The 22278-nt window shown below is 39.8% G+C and overlaps 1 protein-coding gene across 2 annotated transcripts in view; it reads right to left on the bottom strand.

Moving 5' to 3' along the window:
- LPAR3 (lysophosphatidic acid receptor 3) overlaps nucleotides 1–21918 on the bottom strand; it is a 137599-nt gene extending 115681 nt beyond the window's left edge. The window contains exon 1 of one of the 2 annotated variants that reach the window (XM_069094593.1): nucleotides 21848–21918. Coding sequence is in view for 1 of the 2 variants with exons in the window: in XM_069094591.1 (XP_068950692.1) it covers nucleotides 21848–21898 (51 nt within the window). In the remaining variant the exon portion in view is untranslated. The remainder of the gene's footprint in view (nucleotides 1–21847) is intronic. The other variant, XM_069094591.1, reaches the window with a different exon arrangement.
- Between the last annotated feature and the right edge of the window lie 360 nt (nucleotides 21919–22278).

Below are 22278 nucleotides of genomic sequence, written 5' to 3'. Positions count from 1 at the left end.
ACCTCCACCTCCACCTCCTAGAAGGAGGCTGGGCCGCGCCAGCTGGCGGTGCAGGGGCAGCCAGCGGTGTGATCCAGCTGCTGCCACCTCTGCTTTCCCCTCCAACTCCCCGAGGGCATGCAGGCATACATAGCTTCTTCCGGATATCCCCAACCCCCCTGCACAGCCCCCCTTACACGCTTCAGTCTAGAGAGTCCCGTTCTGTGCCTGAAGTCTCCTAAGACTAATTTGATAAGACCCTGTGCTTAGACAGCCTTCCCAAACTTAGAAGTTGGATTCTAACAAGCTCCAGACTCAGGCATCAAAATTTCAGTGGCTCTGGGTCCAACGACGTGGATACAAGCTCTAAAGCCTCAGATAGCAATTCACCTGTGCCTTTGTAACTCTTGTCTAGTGTCCTTCCTTAGAACACCAACTCAGACCCTGGGGTCTTCTAGGTTTTCAAACGTTCCTCCCCCAGTCCCAAGACCAACCTAAAACCGGAGGACTTAACATAAGCAGCAGGGATGACCTAAAAGGGGGTTGGGGGTGGGGATCGTGGCATGCAGTGTAGTGTAGTTTAAAAGTTTATCCTAGAATACGACCCAAGTTTACATCCTACCACCCCCTTTCTCCTCTGAGAAGCCACTTAAAAAAAAAAAGTAAACAGTTTTCAGATTTTTTTTTGAACAGCCGACATAGAAAGTGTCCAGTGACCCACCATCCAGACAGAGGAATAATTAATGAAAACCATGGTAAGGCAGGCTCTGTTATTCTTTCTGAGCTCTGTACATCAAAAACAGGGTGACAAAGATGCAAAAGGGGGGGGAGGGGTAAGAAATTCCTCTCTACCTCAAGGGGACATTATATCAGAGGAGAGAGCAAGATAACTCTGGGGAGATGAAAGAAGAGAAAGGTCACCTAGGAATTGAATAATCTAAATTAGATCCTTTTTCAAAACCTTTAAAGGATTAAAGAATATGGAATTTATGGTGCTTCAAATTCATTCTGAAAATTAAACAAATGGGGGTGGCTAGGTGGAGCAGTGAATAGAGCACCCGCCCTCGAATCAGGAGGACCTGAGCCTCAGACACTTAACACAAAAACTAGCCCTGTGACCTTGGGCAAGTCACTTAACCCTAATTGCCCTGCCTTCCCTCCTCCAAAAAAAGAAAAGAAATGGAAAGCTTAAGTCGAAGGTATAATAACATCATCCTTCTGGCCTGCCCAAATGACCATGGGATCAAAAAATTCAGTTCTTCAAAAATTCATCAAGAATGGGGAGGGTCTTTATCTGACATTCATTGATAAAGCTCTCCTGCCTTATCTCATATTACTCTTCTCCTTGCAGTCTGCACTCAAGCCAAATTGCATCACTCTTTCCTTACTTTCAGAAACTCGATGCTGACTTTTCTCTGTTCTTTTGACTTGAAACGTCTCCCATCCCACCTTCAGCTAGTGAATTACAGTTCACCTTCAAAGTTTAAGTTCAATGCTATCTCCTCCCAGGAGCCTTCCCTAATTCTTCCTCACTACTACCTCCCTTCTTCTCTCCTTAGAGAGATCACCGATAAGTATCTTTTCTAACCTGGTACTTCTTTTGCAATTCTCTAATGCATTTATCTTGTGATTCTGTGTATTATACAGTAGTCCCCTGTGTTTCTACCTTTTGCCTCTACTAGACTAAACTTCACAAGGGCTGAGACTGTATCTAATCTAAATTTATAAGTTACCCCTGAATCTAGCATAGAATTCTGCATGCAGGTGGTACTTAATAAATATCTCTTGAATCAATGGACTTATCTACAAAGGGAAGTGTATTTGTTATGTCAAAGTTTACATATATCAAATGTATATATATATATATATAAAACAACAAAGAAGTCTGCATATACCAAATGTATGTGTACAAAACAACAAAGAACCTGTTATGCCCAGCTTAAAAGAAGCCAGACATAACACATTGATTGGATGAATTCCGAATATGTAAAATACATAGGAAAGGGGGCAACTGGGTGACACAGTGACTAGAGCCCCGGCCCTGGAGTCAGAAGGGCCTCAGTTCAAATCTGGCCTCAGACACTTAAAACACTTAACTAACTGTGTGACCTTGGGCAAGTCACTTAACCCCAATTGCCCTGCCTTATGCCCTCAAAAAAAAAAAAAAGACGTAGGAAACCTAATATGGAAGGAATCAAGAAATAAAGTGACACATCAATAATTAGATCCTAAAATACGCGATAGACACTTCCCCTAAAGGATTATAATTCAAAATAATTATTTGTCGTGCAGAAATTCTGTGTTCATTACTGCTTGATCATTGAATCACATGACTGAACACTCGAGTAGATGTTATAGTTTTATCAAGTTGAATCCCATCATTTTGCAGAGGAAACTGAGAAGCAGAGAGGTGCAGTGTTGTTCCCAAGGTGATGAAATGGGAGGATACCGAATTACAAAATATGGTCTTTGTACCAAAAGGAGGCTAGAAGAGACTAACCACAAGAAACAGCCAGTAAATATGTAACAGTATAAAACAAAAATTTTAAAGCTATGGTACTGTGACAGAAAGACTTCTCCCCATTATCCAAAAGGGAATGTAAATCTAGTTGTGGTCCCAGACAGAACCAAAGTGAAGATCCCATGTAAAGTTCAGTTGTACACTCTGCCTTTCCTAACTCACCCCAAAACTAATGTATGTAAAGCCATTTATATGAGCTATAATGTTGCATAAGTGTAAGTTATTATTCTGACAATGCTCTCAGTCCCTCCCCCTTTGGAAAGTAACCAAGCTGATTGTCTCTTTTCCGCCATTTCCTTTCTTCTCTCAGAAAGATAATAACAACTGATATGGATAAAATGCTTTGAAGTTTGCCGACTTCAGCCCTTCACAAACATTATTCAACTCTGTAGAATAAGTGCTATAGGTATCATCCCCATTTTACAGATGAAGGAAATGGCCTGGAGAAATTAAGAAACTTGGCCATGGTCACATAACTAGTAAGTTTTATTGACTCGTTTCAATTGTTTCAGTTGTGTCCTACTCTCCACGATCCCATTTGGGGTTTTCGTGAGAAAGATGCTGGAGTGGATTGCCATTTGCTTCTACAGCTCATTTTACAGATGAGGAAACTGACCAAAGGGGGTGAAGTGATTTGCCCAGAATCACACAGTTAGTAAGTGCCTGAGGCTGAATTTGAATTCATGAAATTATCTTCCTGATTCCAAGCCCAGGGCTCTATACACTGTGGCACCGCCTAGATGCTTCCTTAGAGCAGTGCCTGACACAGAGCAACTACTTCATAAATGCCTGTTGATTAATTGATTGTCAGAGGTAGTTTCCTGACTCCCAAGTCTAGCACTATCTACTACGGTGAGAATCCTTCTCCCACTTTCACTCTGCCTTTCACTACTCAAATTTCAATTAATTCTCTCTTTAGGATGTATCTCACTCTCAGATACTTATACCCCTTTCTTAACTCTTTTCCCCTTCTCTCTTCCAGATCTTGATTTTTTTTTTAAGGAAAACCCTATTCTCTCCTGTATCACATTGATGAGCCCTAAGGAAATCGTCCTAATCATGACTGATAATAGGAATATACCTGTATGAAGAAAAAGGGAACGTTTTTAAATGAAATCAACATAGTAAGGAATGCTGCTATAGTCCTCTAAAGTCCTTAAAATTGTCCAGGAGTTTGCTTAAGATTTGCCACAAGGCTCTATCCTGCTCCAACTAAATCTTTTAAGATTGTCTCCGAACAGGTCTCTTATCTAACCAGTAAGTGGCTTGATGGAGACTGATCATCTCAATAGTTCTTCATCCCTCAAGTTGTCTGGAGCTCTCTCTATAATAGCTGAATATTTAAAAGAAATGAGTCTGAGAACCCCTCCTGATCCAATCAATGAGGACTTTTTTTTTCTTGCAGTCAGTGGTCATTTTTTGCATTTAAGTATTACACAGGTTAGTTGTGGTTGTCCCTATAGGCAACCAACCATCAGATTGTGAATTCCTTGAGAACAGACTGGTTTCTTTGTCTTTGTTGTTTGCCCCCACCCCGCTTTTTTATGTACTTCCAGTGCTTAGCAGAGTCTTGGACATAACAGATGCTCATTGACTTAATTTAACACTTGCATCTTACATCATCTGATTCATGCCTTACCCTAACTAGCCTGGTGTGTCCTTTCCCGAAGTACCCTATCACTCCTTTGTCTGCCAAATGCTCCTTTGATTGTTTTTCAACCTCTATGGGTCAGTGAGGCATATTATATTAATTAAGTACCCACAAAAGAAAAAATAGAAATAGCAATAGATTGTATTTGCATTTTCATTGAATTTTTTCCTTCTCTGTTCATTCAAAATTTCCTTTATCATCCATGCCCAGTAATTCTATATGTCTCTAAAACATGGAACACTATGTTCTCCAAAGAATCAAAATTGTAGGTGACTCAAAAGTCAATAGTAGGTTTAAATAAACTGCAGAAAAAGATTCACGATGCTTCACACAGAAACAACCTTAAAAGTTCTCAACAAGAAATGTTTGGTTGGGTGGCTAGGTGTCAAAGTGAATAAAGCACCAGCCCTGAAGTTAGGAGGACCTGAGTTCAAATCCAGCCTCAGACACTTAAATACACTTTGGGCAAGTCACTTAACCCCAGTTGCCCTCTTAAAAAAAAAAAAAGAATGATTGGAAGAGGTGGACTAACTATGTAAAGAGAGTGATATCAATTGGATGGCCTAAGTGCTGTATTGGACCCATGAAATGGGAAAAAAAAAGAAGAAGAAGGTCTACAACATATCAGTTAAAATTTACATGGAAGATTTCTAGAAGGTGTGGATAAGAAAAGAACTGGATGAAAAGATACTGATGGATTGTTATCTGCCAGTGTCCAAGTTGATGAAGGAGGTGACCCCCAAGCAGGGATCATCCTGAAAGGGGGGTGAGACCCAGAGAATTTATTTGCCTGACCCACATCTTGATAGACAGACAGAGATACATAACAGATGAGAGAGAGATGGATGGATGAATGGATGGACAAGAGATGATAGGCAAATAGAGAGAGAGAGAGAGAGAGAGAGAGATTAGATAGACAAATAGAGAGTGTGTGTATTGTCTATGTATGAAGCCTAAACATATAGAAAAGCAGTTAAAGGGATGGATATCTTAGGAATCTTTGCCACCTCCCTCCAAGGAACACTCTGCTTCCTCCCTTTAGGGGAAGACACCATGAGTCTGTCTGCCTTGTTCTCCTCCAAGAGAGAGGGAAATGAACTTGAATTCTATCTATATGACTCCCTAAATACTTCAGTTAAAAAGGAAGAGGTGGAAGAGCTTGGAGTGAGGAGGTTAGAACTTCTGCTCTCTGCCACATCAGACCACACCTAGAAGGGTAAGTTCTACATCAGGCACTACATTATAGGAAGATCATTGGCAATCTGGAGGAGGGTGACAAGGACAAAGAAGGGCCTCAAAACTATGCCACATTAGGAGAGGAAAAATGAAAACAAGCCAGAGCTATTTATTCTAGAAAAGAATATGGGGGGGGGGGAATAGAGGGTCTAAGTTGAGGGCCATCTTATAGAGGAGGAATTAAACTAGGTCAACTTAGTCAATGAATATTTCTTAAGACCCTATGTGTGTAGTCCGAAAGGGAGAATTAGAAGTGATGGGTGAAAATTGCAATGACAAATTTCTGTTTGATCTAAGAAAAAAAAAAGCTAACATTTAGAGCTGTCAAAAAGTGAAATGGGTTGCCTTGGAAAATAGAGGGGTCTCTCTCCCCAGAAGTCTTCAGCCAGACTAGATGACAGGGGTGGTGACTGAGGACATAGAGGAATTTATGGGGCAGCCCACAAGTATTAATCGAGCACTTCCTACACCTCAGGCACAATGTTAAGCAACAAGGATACAAAAAAGGAAACTTTCTAGGTACAGGTTGGACTAGATGTATCTGAAGCCCTATCCAACTCTGAAATGACATTAAAAATGCAGGGCAGGGCTTGTATTTTAAAGTCTGCAAGAACTTTCCTTAATGAGGCTGCAATAAAGAGGTGGTACAGTGGGAATGAGTCAGACTAGGAGTCAGGATAGATCTAAGATCAAATCCTACCTCAGACCTTTCTAGCTGTATGATCCTGGACGAAGTCACGGAAGTTTGCTCATCAACGAAATCAGGACCATAATAAGATCCACCTGCCAGGGCTGTCATAAGGATCGACCAAGATGACACATGCATAGTTTACAAATCTTAAAGTTATGTAAATGCTAAATATTATTATGTAATCTACTAGGAAAAAACAACTCTAGTAGATTTTATTATTGAAAGTAATCATTTTCTTAATGTTTATTTCTCTTTACTAACTTCTTGCAAGTCTACTCAAAATCCAGATTCCTTCTTTTTCCTTGCACAATCTTCCTGTTGGGTTGCCTTTTTCTCCCTGAATTTCTTTGCGCCTACCACTACACGACAGACCCCTGACAGGAGCTAATCAACAGCTAAGAGTGTCCTAGTAATGAAAATGAAACAAAATTAGAAACTTCTCCCTCTGAGGGCTATTTTCCAAGACCGATATTCTTGTTTACAAATCAACTGTTGTATTAGGCTTATAAACCCACCTGCAAAATTAAAAGATTCGGGGATTGCAGCTGGCTTCAGCCCTAAGATGAAAAGATCTCTGATTTGAATAAGGAAATGTTAATTTCCTGTTGTTCTTCTCCAAAATGAAGAGCAAACTGTCAGCCTCTGAGCTTTTGCCTTTTCTTCTAAATGAACCAATTGAATTGGATTGAACCAATCATCTCTTGATAGACTGAAGGTTAACAGCACTGGTAGTTTTCTCAATGCATTAGCCTTCTACAGTGTTGTGCCATACCTTGGATTGTACAAACATTAAATATTAATAGGGGAGAAACGCATCAAATCCAAGAGGGAAAAATCAATAACAAGAATGAAAGTTTTTGCTTCAGATTATAATTTTTTAATTGCAGAACAATAGCAACTGACATTTATGTAGTATTTTACATTCATTGTCTGATCGAATGCTCACAGCAACCCTGGGAGGTAGGTAGGTCCTGCAAGGATGATTATCTTCTTTTTTAGAGCTGAGGAAACTGAGGCTCAGAGAGGTTCAATGGCTTGTCTGAGATTATATAGCTAACTTGTGTCTGAGGAAGGATTTGAACCCAGATGTACATCTATAATCCATTGACTTACAAAACCAAAAATGATATTAAACATAGACTAGTGGTTAGAGGACTAACCTTGGAGTCAGGAAGACCTGGGCTTAGGTCCTGTTTCTGACACATAATAGCAGTGTGGTCACAGCCATTACAATACCTCACATAATAGGTAGTTACTTCATTTAATCTTTCAGTGTCCCAGTAACTCTCTAAGGTCGTAAGCTACAGAGAAGCTGCCTTTCAGTGGGAAAAGTCTCCATACCAGGAGCTCTCATTAAGAGACAGAGAGAGAGAGAGACAGGAAAAGGGAGAAGAGAAAGAAAGGGGAAGTGAGGAAGGTTGAGAGGGTAAACATGAGAGAGGAGGGTTCAGTAAAGGGGTAGACATGAGAGGGAGGGAGAGGAGAGGGGAGGGACATAAGTAGACCTCAGGGTAAATACAGATATATACAGAGGTTGATGTAGACAGATATAGGTATAGATGTAGATATACACAAGGTAAGACAATTAAAAGAGTAACTAAAAAGAACTCTATCAAGTCCCAGATTAAGTTATGCCTAACTTCCTAAATTGCTTTGAGCTCCTGCTCTTCCCCCTCCCCTCCCCCCCGCATCAGATTTCTGTGTCTCACCTTGACCATGATTCTCTTTATTGGGAGATAGTCTTTGACCAATCAATTTCAGAAACATCTCTCCCCACCACTAGATGATGTCACAGAATGCAAAGGGAAGATGTCCAAGGTAAGAAAATTAATGAAGTGTTAAATTAACTGTAAAGATGATAGTGAAAACATTTCTCTAATTGAATTGGAAGAGGAGCTTGGGACCTTCAGGCTGAAAACTGGACACACCATTGGGGGCCTTTAAACATCTCAACCAACCCTCCTTGAGGTTCAAGATTGAGTGTACAGGCCAGGAGCAGCTATGCAGAGGAGATTCCATCTACCTCTATCAAACAGCAGTAGTAAGGAAGGAGAGCATTTTCAATTTTCCTTCAATGGTCATAGCATGTAGCAACAGAGTTACTCAGTGGAAGAAAACCCATCCAGAAATTCAAGAGTTGGTCATTTCTAAAGAGTTCAAGGCATATTTGAGTGACCAAAGATACTCTAGTCAGACATAGACACGAAGAGAAAGTGGCTTGAGAGAAAGCAACCTCAAGGAGAATGAAACTTGATAGCAAGAGGGGAGACAGCTCTGGATTCAAGGGAGAAGCAGCCCTGGAAATCAAGAATTTGCTTATAGAGAGGGGTAGACCCTGGAAGCCTAGAGGAGCAACCTACACACTGTGGTTAGGAAGGAGTTTCAGGAGACATAGGATGCTGGGACCCAATGGAAATAGTTATAAGTTGTTTTGACCATGTATGTTGCCTATATTTGTGCTTGCCTACCATTGTACTGCAAGATCTTTGCCCACTCTTACCATGGATGTTGCATATTTGTAGGAAAGTGCACCCACAGGCTTATTGAGGGAATATTTTTTTTAAGAACAATAGTCTTACTATTCCATTTTAGGAAATGCTTTTGATTTAGCTAATTGTGTACACTGATTCAACATTGGGGGCTTATGAGATGTTTCAGGTGGTTCAGAAACTTTGAATCTAAAAACATCAACTGCTGGGGACCTACCCTCAAAATCTAAATGTAAGTTGAGAGCATAGCCCAGAGATGGGAAACAGGCATAGAGTGTGGGAGGCAGGGAGGGACTACATTTTCCAAATTCAAAATCTGGCTCTAATAATGCAAGAAAGAACCCTTCACTCCCAGCACTCTCCCCATACCACTTGACTGATTTGCCCCATTTACTCTCTCCCTTGTTGATTTCAGCTGTTCCATTGGGTTTGATTATGTCTATGCAGATGATTCCCAATTGACATCTGCAGCCACCTAATGAACATTTCCACCTGGATATCAAGTTGATACCTCAAACTGAGCATGTCCTAAACAGAATTTACCGTTTTCCTCTATGATCCTACCCCTCCTCCCAACTTAACTATTTTTGTTTTCCCCCTAATGGTGGGAGTAGGAGGAATAGAAAAAAGGTTAAAATGCCCATTTCATTAATAAATAGGAACACAGGATTCTTACACAATATATCTTTCTAGATCATACATTCTTGACATCAGCACTTTAAAACTTGCAAAGTGTACAAATAGTAGTATTATCATTGCCACTTTATCAAAACTGCAGAAACTGAGGCTCAGATAGGTTAAGTAACCTTCCCATGGTCATACATATGTCGGTCTTTATTATTCTTTGGAGATTTCCACCCTCTATGAAAATTTTTAGAAAGAAAATAAGAAAACTAGTCAGTAAGATTAGTGAGGTACATGAAACGGATTGAAGATTAATTCAATCATCCATTAGCAAACATCTATTCAATGCCCTATATACCAAGCATGGCACTAGGGAGATACAAAGGACCTTCCATTCTTGGGGGGGGGGGGGCATGTAGATTTATAAGCATATAAAAACTATATAAAATTAAATGCAAGGTATTGGGAAGAAATGGAGACCCCAACAGCTGGGGAAAACATGTCATGTAAAAAATGGTACTTGAGGGGCGGCTAGGTGGCACAGTGAATAGAGCATCAGCCCTGGACTCAGGAGGACCTGAGTTCAAATCTGGCCTCAGACACTTCGCACTTAATAGACATGTGACCTTGGTCAAGTCACTTAACCCCAATTGCCTTGCCTTCTCCCCTCCAAAATAAATGGTATTTGAGTTGGCAGCCTCTTCCATGGACTATGGAAAGCTGGAGATATTGTGGTACAGTCGAATGAAAGCTGGATTCACAATCAGAGAAGCCAAGCAAGGTCAAGACTTGGCTTACCAATGTGACCTTGGACAAATTTCCTCGGTTTCTTCATCTGTACAATAAGACTTTTTGATTGGATAACACATAAAGTCCCTTCAACCTTTAAATCTATGAACAAACAGCTAGCTGAATACAAATCTTTTAGCTAATAAAGAAAGGAAAATATTCCATTGGGACAGGGAGTAGAGTCTTTGGTTTTAACTCCATGAATGGAAAGTTACTTCAGATAGTGAGTGGGACAGTTACCAAAGTGTTAGGCAAATTCTGAAGAGACTAAGGAGGAAGGAGCTAGGCAGAGCTAGGTATAATTTGGGGGGGGGGAATTCTTAGGAGGTAGGAGAGCAATGTCTGGCATATTTTAGTTCATTTTTTAACAGGTTACTTGGTGTATTTCCAAGGCATTTGGCAACTTTGGGGAGAAAGTATGGTGTAATAGAAGTTGGACTCAAAATTAACATCTCCCTTCTGAAGCTAGCTAAGCCTCAGTTTCCCCATCTTCAAAAGGGTCATAATAATACCTAAGAAGTACTATTACAAAGTAAGCAGCTAGGTGGTGAGGTGGATAGAAAGCTAGACCTGGAGTCAGGAAGATGAGTCTTCCTGATTTCAAATCTGGCCTCAGACACTAGCTAGGTGACCCAGGGTAAAGCACTTAACCCTCTTAGCCTCAGTTTCCTCATCTGTAAAAATTAACTGGAGAAGGAAATGTCAAATCACTCCAGTATCTGCCAAGAAAATTCCAAATGGGGTCACAAAGAATGGGATAAGACTGAAGAATAAACCATTACAAAGTCACAGATTTGTTGTGATGATCAAATGATACATTATATACAAATTACCTTGCAGATCCTAAAGAACTTTAATTCATAAAGATTCTAGGAGAAAACTTCCAGGGAAATGGTTGAGGGAGAAGTTATTTCTGAATCATCCCTGCTCCCTCAACCACAAATATACAACCTCTAGAAAGAAAAAGAAAACAAGCCAGAAAAAGATTGAACCAACAAGAAAAAAATCAACTACCATACAAATGATTCTTCTTGGTGTGGAAAAGACCCTACTTTCTAGAATTCTGTAACAGTGGAATACAAGCCTCCCTTTATGAATTGTCTTGCGCCATTAGAATGCAAGCTCCTTGAGGTAGGAGCTGATTTTTGCTGCTTATATTTGCATTCCTAGCATTTAGCACAGTGCCCGGCATGTAGGAAGTCCCTAACAAATGCTTGTTGACTTCTTGCACAAGATCTGAAAGGTTCTGCTGACTTCAAAACATTTCAAAATATCACATTGGTGATGGACTGTCTCCTCTTGACCTTTCGGCATCCTTTGATGCTATTAACCATATTCTCCCTTCAGGATACTCTCTCCTTTATGGGGTTTCATGACACTGCTCTCTCTCTATTGATTTTCCATCCTGTTTTCTAAGCCTCCTTTGTTAAATTATCATCCATATTATGCCTCTTAACTATGGACATACCTCTCCAAGTTTCTCTCCTGGGTGTTCTCTCTATATACTCTTACTGGGTGACCTCATCAGTTTTCATGTGCTTAATTATGTATCTGAATACAGAAGGCTCCCAGATCTGTGTATCAAGTCCTAATGTCTCTTCAAAGCTCCCATCCCACATCAACAACTGCCTAGTGGACATTTCATATTGGATGTCTCATAAATATCTCAACATGTCCAAAATGAAATTCATTATTCATTCTCTCAAAACCTATCCCTCTTCTAAACTTCCCTATTTTTTCTGAGAGCATCACCATCTTCCTCCTGGTCACCCAAATTTGCAACCTTGAAGTCATCCTCAACTCCTCACTCTCACTAACCCCACAAACGCAAGTAGTTACCAAATTCTGGAGGTTTTTTTCCCATTTCTTGAGCATCTCTCACACTTTACCCTTTTGGCCCACCCACCTAGCTACCACCCTAGTTCATGCCCTCATAACCTCTCACTTGGACAATTCTAATAGCCTCCTAATTTGTTGCCTTACCTCACTCCTCTCCCCACTCTAATCCACCCTTTATAGTACAGCTGATTTTCCTAAAGCATAGGTCTGACCATGCCAACACACACACACACACACACACACACACACACACACACACACACAGAGAGAGAGAGAGAGAGAGAGAGAGAGTCAATTACCTGTAGAGTAAAATATAAACTCATCTATTTAAAACTCTTTATAACATGATCCCACCCTCCCTTTCTAGCCTTATTGCACATTACTCCCCTCCAAACACCCTATGACCCAGCCAAACTCACATGAAATACCACATTGGCAATCTCTTTGTGCCTTTCCAGTCCTGGAATCCCCTCCCAGAACATCATATTCCAAGCCTTCTGATCCTTTAATGAAGAAGCTGCTTCACCTCTACCTCTTGGAGTCTGGTTCAATTCTAAACAACTCAGCAATCCAACTTTGAAAGTCTCAAGAACTCTGATCAACCACAAGTTGATTGAACAGGCTGCCTAATAGAAAAGTGATAAACTCACAGTGAAAATTGATATTGGGGGAGAGGGAGCAGAAGAGGGGAATCATCATGCAAGAATTTGTTTGGCTTGACAATACGTGTTTGCAAAAGGGAATTTTGTTTTTATTGCTTTTTTAATGGGGTGGGAGAGAGAGAAAAAGTAGATCCTCATTTGAAAAAAAATTTTAAAAGACATCTCAATTACTAATACACACACATATACACACACACACGTGTGTGTGTGTGTGTGTGTATAGCCTTTCGTCCCTGCCCCTAGTTACTAATGCCTTCCTCTCTATAGTTACTATATATCTTTTTGTTTCTATGTGCTTTGTCTAAAACTCTGTATGTATAAATTGTTACTCCTTTAGAATGAATATAAGCTTCTTGAGGACAAGGACTCTGTTTTTTCTATCCTTAATGCCTAGACCAAGACCTGGCACATTGGGTGCCAGATAGGTGCTTAATCAATGCTTGCTGATTTATTGATTGCTCTTTTTTTGGCTTGGAGAACCAATTTAGCTTAACTCTGAGGAGATTCTCAGCAAGTTGACTACAGAGTGACACATTTTCCCACCACACCAACTCTTGAAGACCATCTTCCAAGGAGTTCAGTCAGCATCTGCAGAGGGAGTACCCCTGCCCAAAAGGACGTTGACAAACCAGGAATCATTGAAGTCGTGAAATAAAGATAAAATAACTAAATGGGAAAGATTAGGAAAGAAGTATATGTTGATTCAGGAATTAGAGATGACTTGAAAAAACACTGAGGGACAAATTATAATAGATACTAGATATCCTGAAATAAATGAGGGGAGACATGAACTCCTCTAAAAATGCACAAGAGGAGATGAAAGAACCTAAGAGGCTGGAAAATAACACAGAATAATTACAAACACCATTAGAGGTGGTGAAAAGTTGAATCAAAGAACAAGGTGGAAACAAATTGAGAGGACAATCAATCACATAATATAACGGGACTAAACCAACAAATGATTGCGGAGCAAGAGAAAAAGCAACTGACTTTGACATAAATCCACAAGATCAAAGCTCAAAATAATAGCCCAGATGAGACAAAGAAAAAGAAAAAAAATAGAAAAATAAAACCTGGATATGGAATGTAAAGAAATAATTTGGAACAACTCTGGGGAGCTATGAAGTACAAACAATAGTCTGGAAAAATCAGGACTCTCCAGTCCTTTTAGGGAAAAGCTCAGATTAGAAGCCCCAAAGGCACACAGGAGAGGGAGCATGGCTGAATGGATCGCATGCTGGACTTAGAGTGAGGAGGTCTGGGCCTGAACACCAGCTTGGACACTCAAACCACTCAACGCCTCAGTTCCCCACATCCAAAAATAATTGAATACTTTCTACCTGCCACACAGGGTTAAAATTTTAGGGTGCTATACAGATATGATTTATTGTATTCACTGTTAAACTCTTAAACCACATACACACATATGATCCTTCAAACAATGTAAAAAAGCAAAAGTCATATCAAAAGGTTCAGAGTAGATTTGTAGCAGATTACTGTCCCCCCCCCCAAAAAAATGGAAACACATACAAAACATACAGAAGGCTGAAAAGACATAGGAGTATGGATTTAGAGCTGGGAAAAACCTTAGAGACCATCTAGTTCAACTCCCTCATTTTACAGATCAGAAAACTAAGGCAAGGAAGATTAAATGATTTTGCTAAAGATCATATTAATAGTAATTAACAGAGTCGGGATGTACATTCTGGTCTTCTGACTCCAAAGCCAATGCTCTTCCCACTGTAGTGTGCTTCCTTTCATGGGATTAGATGCAAAAATCAGTTTCCCAGACAATCTTTTGGAGGATGGAAGGAAAAAAAATCGATTGAACAATCAATAGGCTTTCAAATGATTAACCAAAGCAAACACCTGAAAAGATATCATTACTGTTAGAATTGGAGCACCACCTCATCATTTAGCTGTCTAGATCTTAAGATACTTACTGCAGACAAAAGATTTCCATAGCTCACTTAATTGACAAAGTGCAAAAGAAAAAAAAAAGCAGTTACCAAAGTAAGGAAACTAGGTTCACAGTGGGGTGGAAAAGCAATTGTGCTGAGGAATGTAGCAGCCCTCTGTCCCATGGGAAGATTCATAGGATCAGAGATCAAAAATCAGAAGGGACTTTAATGCCAGCAAGTCCAACTCCTCTTCATTTTACAGATAAGGAAACTGAGGCCAGGAAGTTTAACTAACTTGCCCAAGGTCACACAGATAGTAAGCACAGAGGCAGAAACCAGGATTTCCAATTCCAGAGGCAATTTTCTTTCCACTGTCCCATACTGCCTCTCTACTAATGTTTGATAAATCGACCCATTCTATTGAGGCTACAGCAATAATGTCTTTGAAGGAGAGACAGAAACAGAGTAAGGGAGACACATGAGGAGAATAAGAACCTCTCTGCGTATGTGTATATACTTATATGTCCTTGTTTCATATTTGTTCCTTGGAAAGTCCTTTGCTCTTGGGGATTATTAGGAGCTGTCTAGTTCTTAGGCAAAGAGAATACCTAAGAATTGGGGGGTGGGAGGGTGATGACTATGCCATAAGGTCAGCAAGAGTTTTAGCCTTGACAATGACATCTCAGCCATTTACTAATCTCTTGGGAATGCCTCTGTCAAGACACCCTGACAATCACTATCCCCCTAACTTTCTGCCTTTGCTCTATCCTATATGCAGGCATTTACTCCCACCTCACTTCCACTTCCTGAAAATCCTTCCTTCAAATTTCCATTTCAGCACCATCTTCTAGATGAAGCCTTTCCTGATACCTCCTAATACTCCCCCCAAATTACTTTGCATTTAGTTTGTATATATGTGCTATAGACTTACTGTTACATACAGTAATAGTCACAGTCCATATTATCTCTTCTTATGGAATGTAAGCTCCTTTAGACCACCTTTGTCAAGAGACCCTGACAATCACTTAGTAATCACAAAGAAATATGAAAAAGTAAATTAGAGGAGTGTACACAGGAAATAGAAAGATGAAAATGGCACTATTTACAGACAGCAAGTTAGTTTTCTGAGAAAAACCAATGGACTAAATCAAAAAGGTAATAAAAAGATAACAAATGATTTCAGCAAAGGAACAGAATCTAAGGTATGCTCACAAAAATAGTATGAATATGTATATGCTAGCAAACACTGAGAAGGATTAATAAAAAGAGAAATCCCATTTACAATAACAACCAGAAATCTCAAACAACTTACCAATGTACTTTGGAGATTTTTCTGAAGAGACACTCAGGTTCAGAACTTCAGATTCATCTTCATTGCTTTCATCTCCCTCAACCTTCCAGTTAGCAGATTTTGTCCTTTCTACTTCTACAATATTGGTAATGTATTGGGGAAAGGACACAGACTTAGGAGGCAAAGGACCTGTGTTCAAATTGTACCTCTTGATGCTTTTTACCTGAATGTCTTTAGGCAAGTCACAACTTCCCTGGGACTCAGCTTTCTCATCAATAAAATGAGAGGGATGGACTAGATAGCATCTGAGATCCCATAAAGCTCTAGAACTATTAGATATAGAGTACAGGTCTAGAGTTCAAATCCAGTCTCAGAGACTTCTAGCTGTGTGACCCTGGGCAAGTCACTTACCCTGTTTGCCTCAGTTCTTTATCTGTAAAATGGGAAGAATAACATCACCTATGTATATATAGATACATGTACATATCTATATCTATAGACAGATATAGGTATAGCTATATAGCTGGGTGATATAGTGGATGGAATATCATACTTGGAATCAGGAAGACCTGAGTTCAGATCTTGACTCAGACACTTACTAACTGTGGAACCCCACTTAACCTCTATTTGTCTGTTTCCTCATCTGTAAAATGATAGTACCTCCTTCCCATCTGAGAATCAGATGAGGTAATAATTGTAAAGCAACTAGCACAGTACTTGGAACATAGTAAGAGTCATATAAATGTTAGCTTTTATTATCATCTCTTGCATCGATGCCCTTCTCTCCACTCATACGACTTCTACCCTCATTCAGGTTCATAACCATAAAGCTATAAGGGATCTCTGAGGTCAACTAGGTCCTGTTACCTCTCCCCTAAACCAGTACAATGGTCTCCTGAAGAGCTCTCCTACTCCCAGTCTCCTCTTTCCAAGCCATCCTTCTCACAGCTACCAAATTCATATTCCTGGAACAGATCTGATTGCCACTTCTCGCTAATAAAGAATCTTCACTGTCTTCCTACTGGCACTGGGATAAAATACCTTAGGATTCATAGAATCCAACCTTCCCATTTTACAGATGAGAAAGCTGAGTCCTACAGAAGGGAACTAACTTGTCCAAGGCCCTCTAGCTGGTAAGGATTTTGAGCTTAATAAGTGCTGATTGACTCATTGCAGAGACAGCCCTGGCATGTTCCCTCTGAGTTGCCAAATCTGGTAGCCTTTCCTTAGTCCTTGTCCTTCTAACACTATATGACTGTTCTCTGCTAACTGCTCTCTCTTCTGAGTATTTGTTAATACTATATCCTCTGGGTTCTTGACCTCTTCTTCTCAATTTCCTTTGCTGGATTGTTATTTATATCATGCTATTTGATTGCAGCTATACCTTAAGACCCTGTTTCAAGTCCCCTTCTCTTCTCTTTCCATACTCTCACGTGGTGACCTCATTAGCTCCCATGGGTTATCTCTAAGCTTATTGAGGCAACTAGGTAGATAGAATACCTAGCCTGGAATCAGGAAGACCTAAGTTCAAATCCAGACTCAAATACTTACTTGCTGTGTGATTCTGGGCAAATTATTTAACTGTTTATCTCAGTTTCCTCAGCTGTTAAATAAGCTGGATGGAGAAGGAAATGGCAAACTACTCTGGTATCTTTTCCAAGAAAACCCCAGAAGGGGTTATAAAGAGTCAGATATGACTGAAAATGACTAAGCAACAACAAAAGTGCTTATTACTCCCAGTTCTATTTATCCTCTATTCACCGTTCTTGTTTCCAGTCCCACAGCGCCTTCTGGACACTTCAAACTATGGTTGTCTCATAGACATATCAAATTCAAAATGTCTAAAATTGAACTTATCATTGTTCCTCCCAAGTCCTCTTTTCTGCTAAACTTCTTACTTTCTGTTACAACATCACCATTCTTCCAATCTCCCAGGTTTGGAACCTTATTGTTATCCTTGACTCCTCAGTCTCCCTCACCCCACATTCCAATTGGCTGCCAAATCTTTTCATTTCTATCTCTATAATATCTGTTGCATCAGTCCACTTATCTCTACTCACATGGCTGCCATATTGGTTCAAACCATTCATTACCTTCCACTTGGACTAATGAACTAGCCTACTCCCAAATTTATTTCTTGCCCCCAAACTATCCTCTACACAGCTGCCATAGTGATTTTTTTCCAAAAGTATAGGTCTAATCTTGTCATTACTCTCTCCTCTCTAAAATCCAATGGCTCCCTATTGCCTTTACAGAAAAATGTAAACTCTTAATTGGCTTGTAATGCCCAACCTACCTTTCTATTCTTATTATTCTTTACCTCCCCTTCTCACACTTACAATCCAATCAAACTGGACTTCTCACTATTTCCCACATACCACAACCTCCCATCTTTTTGCTTTTGCTCTGTCCCCATATACCTGACCTCCACCTCTTAAAATCCTTTGTTCCTTCAAGTTTCATTTCAGCACCACTCTTCTACATAAAGCCTTTCCTGCTACCTTCTAATACTCTCCCCAAAATTAGTTTGCATTTAGTTTGTATATAATCTGTATAGACTTATCACATATAGTAATATAGTACATATTATCTGTTCTGCCCCAGTTGGGTGTTACTACTGGCCAGAAAGATGGTAACTTAGCTTGACTGTAGTTGGGAAAAAGTCACTCAACCATAGGTCCTGGTCTGTGCAATCTTGGACCTTACAACCTGACCAATTAAAAGCTGATTAGTTGTACCTCCAAAGACAGACAGGTCAATTGGAATCCAGAGTGACTGCAAAGGAATCCTAGTTAAGAACCATTGACTGGACAAGCTAACTTCCTTGTAATCAAAAGGGGACCCACCTTATAAGTGAGTGATCAGCAGAGTTGTCATTGCACTGATGGAGAGAGACAGAGAGAGACACACAGATGGAGACAGAGAGAGAAAGAGACAGAGACAGAGAGGTAATTTTCAGTCACATGAGAGGTCAATGGTATTTCAACGTGATGTGAGCTGTATCTTTTTGAGGTTGTAAATGATTTGGGAATCTGAAGCTCAGACAGTTCATTGCTTTCAATATCAGAATCTAAATAAGATTTAATGAACCAAGACTTGCCCTATCAGATTCAAAAACATATAAGATGACAATCATCAAACTATCTGACATCTGACAGGAGAGTAAAAGAGACAGAGAGTGACACACAGAAAGAGACAGAGAGAGACAAATCCAGAAAAAGAGACAGAGAAAAAATCAATAAAACAGTTCAGATATCCCCAAAATAAAATCAAATGTCCAAAATAAGAATTTTCAAAAAATATTTTGATGCTAAATATGAGAAAGGATTTTTTTTTCCAAGACGAAGAAGTCTACTTTTCTGAAGTTACACAAGATACCCCATACAAACAATGCTTCCACCAGTGGATGGAGAAAGAAAAGGATAAGTGAAAGTAATGTTAGAGGGAAGATTTGAGTTTGGGGGATGATGCAGTGAAACCATCTCCCAGGGAGCTGTTTTTGTAGCTACTGTTTCTGTGAAAGTGTTGACAAGATACACTAATTGCTGATTTGATGCCAAAGGAGATAAGGAGAAACATCCCTATAAAAGTGGCTGCTCAGTAGTAACAAATCCCAAAGCACAATGAACAAGTATAGCAACTTGCCATGACTAGAAGAGTTGGTGAGAGCCACAAAGAACCAAAGATTATATTCTCAGCAGATAGGTATAAGAAGAGAAATCCCAATAACTTTCAGGAATTGTCTTAAGGTTTGCATTTCTTCCAAGGGTTGCTATCAACTTTAAATACGTTTGATGCTCTAGGTGGCCAGGGGAAACAGTGCTGGACTTGTAGTGAGAAAGACCCGAGTTCAAATCATGTCACAGACACAGTAGCTGTGTGACCCTAAACATATCACTCAACCTGTGTTTGCCTCTGTTTCCTTATCTGCAAAATGGGGATAATAGTACCTCCATCACAGGGATGTTGTGGGGAGTAAAATGAAATCATATATGCAAAATACTTTGCAAACCTTGAAAGTACTATATAAATGCTAGCTATTTATTAAGAGGTGAATTGGACTCCGTGTCAGAGGAGACACCCTTGAGGAATAACACTCTTCTGCTTATCATGAAGGATGAGGTGTTCTAGAAGGAATGTTCCAACAAGAAAGGGGGGGGAGGGAGTGAAGACTCTTTAAAGATGGAAGAAGTACCAGCCAATGCCAAGAGATTGGAAGAATGTGACACAGAATTTGAGAGAGACAGGAGTAAGAAAAGGAGGGAGAGAGGGAGAAGACTCTGAACCACTAGGTTTTTATGAGGTTATTGACCCAATATTGACCCAATGCTCTCATCTCAAAAACGAGTAAATTGAATCCCATGTCTTGAATTCCAAGTCTTGTTCAAGTTAATACAAATAGTATGTACAAGTGAAAGAATTAAAATTTAAATCTAAGGCTTTGTACTCCAAATCAAGAATTTATACGTACATATATAGATATAGATATATACAGTAAAATTCCTTCACTACTTTTTGCCCTGCTAGCTAGTCAATCAACATGTTGCCTGCTCAACTATAGTCCTTGCCAGACCTCAAGGGCTAGGCTGGACAAAACTGCAATGGACCATGTAGCTATATGCATAAAAAAGGCATGGGCTAGGTGAAGTGGTATGCCCCAGGGAAACATTTCCATTGGCCCTTGCCCTGATGAGACCAAGATGCAGTGCCAGACCTCACAAGTCTTCTCAAATGAGATGATCAATTTCACTTTTTGTGACAATGGATGAATGAATACTACTGCTAAAAGAAACTTCTAGGGAACCAATGATAATGAATACTACTCAACTCTTGTCAGAGAGGTAATGGATACAAGGGGCAAAATAAGATTTTTTTTTAGACACAAAGTAGAGATTTGTTTTGCAATGTATAGACTATGCAAATGTTACAAAGATTTCCTTTTTTTTCCCTACTGGTGGGGAGTAAAAAGGGAGGCAAGAGGAAGAGGCTGAACTAATGATAGTTTCCAAAAAGAGAAAAAGAAAAGGAAAATAAAGGAAAGAGAGTCGCTGAAGCACATTTTTAAATGCATAAAAGAGAACAGAAGGCTAGAAGGAATCACAGACAACCAGAACATCTTTAAATGCTATATATTCAACTTTTATACACTTAAAAAGAAAGTAACATAGCAAAGATTTAGAGCTTCATGCACAATATGCTTTTTCCCCCAATATGTATGTGTATGTATATGTATGTATATATATGACACACATGGAAATGCTAATTTTATTTGTTGCTTGTTAAGTTCAGAAAAAAAATAAAGCAAAAGTAACCTCTAAGCATAAAATCCAAAGCAGGACACCAAGGGCCTTGAGGCCACAGATGGTATTTTCATTACTGCTAATGAATGAAGGTCATACAGATTTTAGAATAGAAAAGAGGTGATGAGGTGTGAACAGTTGGCTAAAAAAATGGTTCTGGAAAATGAAATTTTGCATTCTGGACAATTCTAATTAAGATACAGGAATTATGGGGTTTGGATCAGGGATGTAGTACATCTAATGGGAGCTAACAAGAATGGATTTGTCTGAAGATTCTTCAGACTTTAACCAGTAGACTTTTTCAACTGAAAACTCAGGAGGGGAGTGGGAAGGGAGGAGAATATTATACAAATACCAAGTCAAACCAGACACTCATGGGATGAAAGCACTGCCTTCTAGGCTCCTCTGAAGGAGCTTAACTGGATGGCTTTCTTCTGGCTCCAGCAGCAATCCTCTTGAAGGAAGATGGCCATTTCCAACCAACTGGTCGTAAGGGGACCCCTGAGTAGCCCTAAGACATGATGGGGTATGAGGGACACTGCGCAACATTATAGAGCAAGGAGATACTCTTTTTTGGTTGTTTGTTGTTTTTAGCATTTTAAATAGTGCTTTGCAAGAATAGTAATCATTCTTCCTGAATTGATGAGTGATCCTTTTATTCCTTATACACAGACACTCTTAAGCCTCCCGACCATTCCTTTAACCAGGCTAGACTCCATACAATTATTAAGTACTTATTATATAAGGCACTGTGCTACACACTGGGGATACAATTAATAAAAAGAAAGATAGTCTATGTCCTCAAGGAGGTTATGATCTAATAGGCAACACACAAAAGAAGGCAGGAAAGGAAATAGGGAAGACCAGAGGTTACCTGGCTTGTGAACATCTTGACCCATGGAGTTGAAATCAGATTGAGCAGCATATACAGAGTGGAGTGGAGTCAAAGAATTCAGTTTCTTCCCTCTATAAAGGCAGGCATTAGGAGGAGTTTGGTGCTCCACCCCCACCCCCAGGCCTCCAATCAGAGAGGAGCAGAGACTGAGCGAGGTGATTTTAATTAGGTTTGAGCTACTTAGCAGCATAATGATGAAGTTAGAAGTGATGAGTTTAACCTGGGAGGGACATCTTGTTTCTTGGAGTTGAAAACAGGCAGGGCAGCAAATGTGAAATGGAGTGCCGGGAACGGCTTTTTCCTTCACTACCACGTGTTAAAATTCCCAATACCTTTTAAAACTCTGCCTAAGCTTCACATTCCACTTGAGATCTTTCCTGATTCCCTTTCTACCACCAACTTCTAATGTA

The sequence above is a fragment of the Petaurus breviceps genome, unplaced genomic scaffold (assembly GCF_028583685.1).
Source record: "Petaurus breviceps papuanus isolate PSGF00001 unplaced genomic scaffold, PetGlider_PUasm1.0 220, whole genome shotgun sequence".
Taxonomy (NCBI): Eukaryota; Metazoa; Chordata; class Mammalia; order Diprotodontia; family Petauridae; genus Petaurus; species Petaurus breviceps.
Note: the sequence above shows the minus strand (reverse complement) of the source record. Positions and strands in the feature narration are given on the sequence as shown.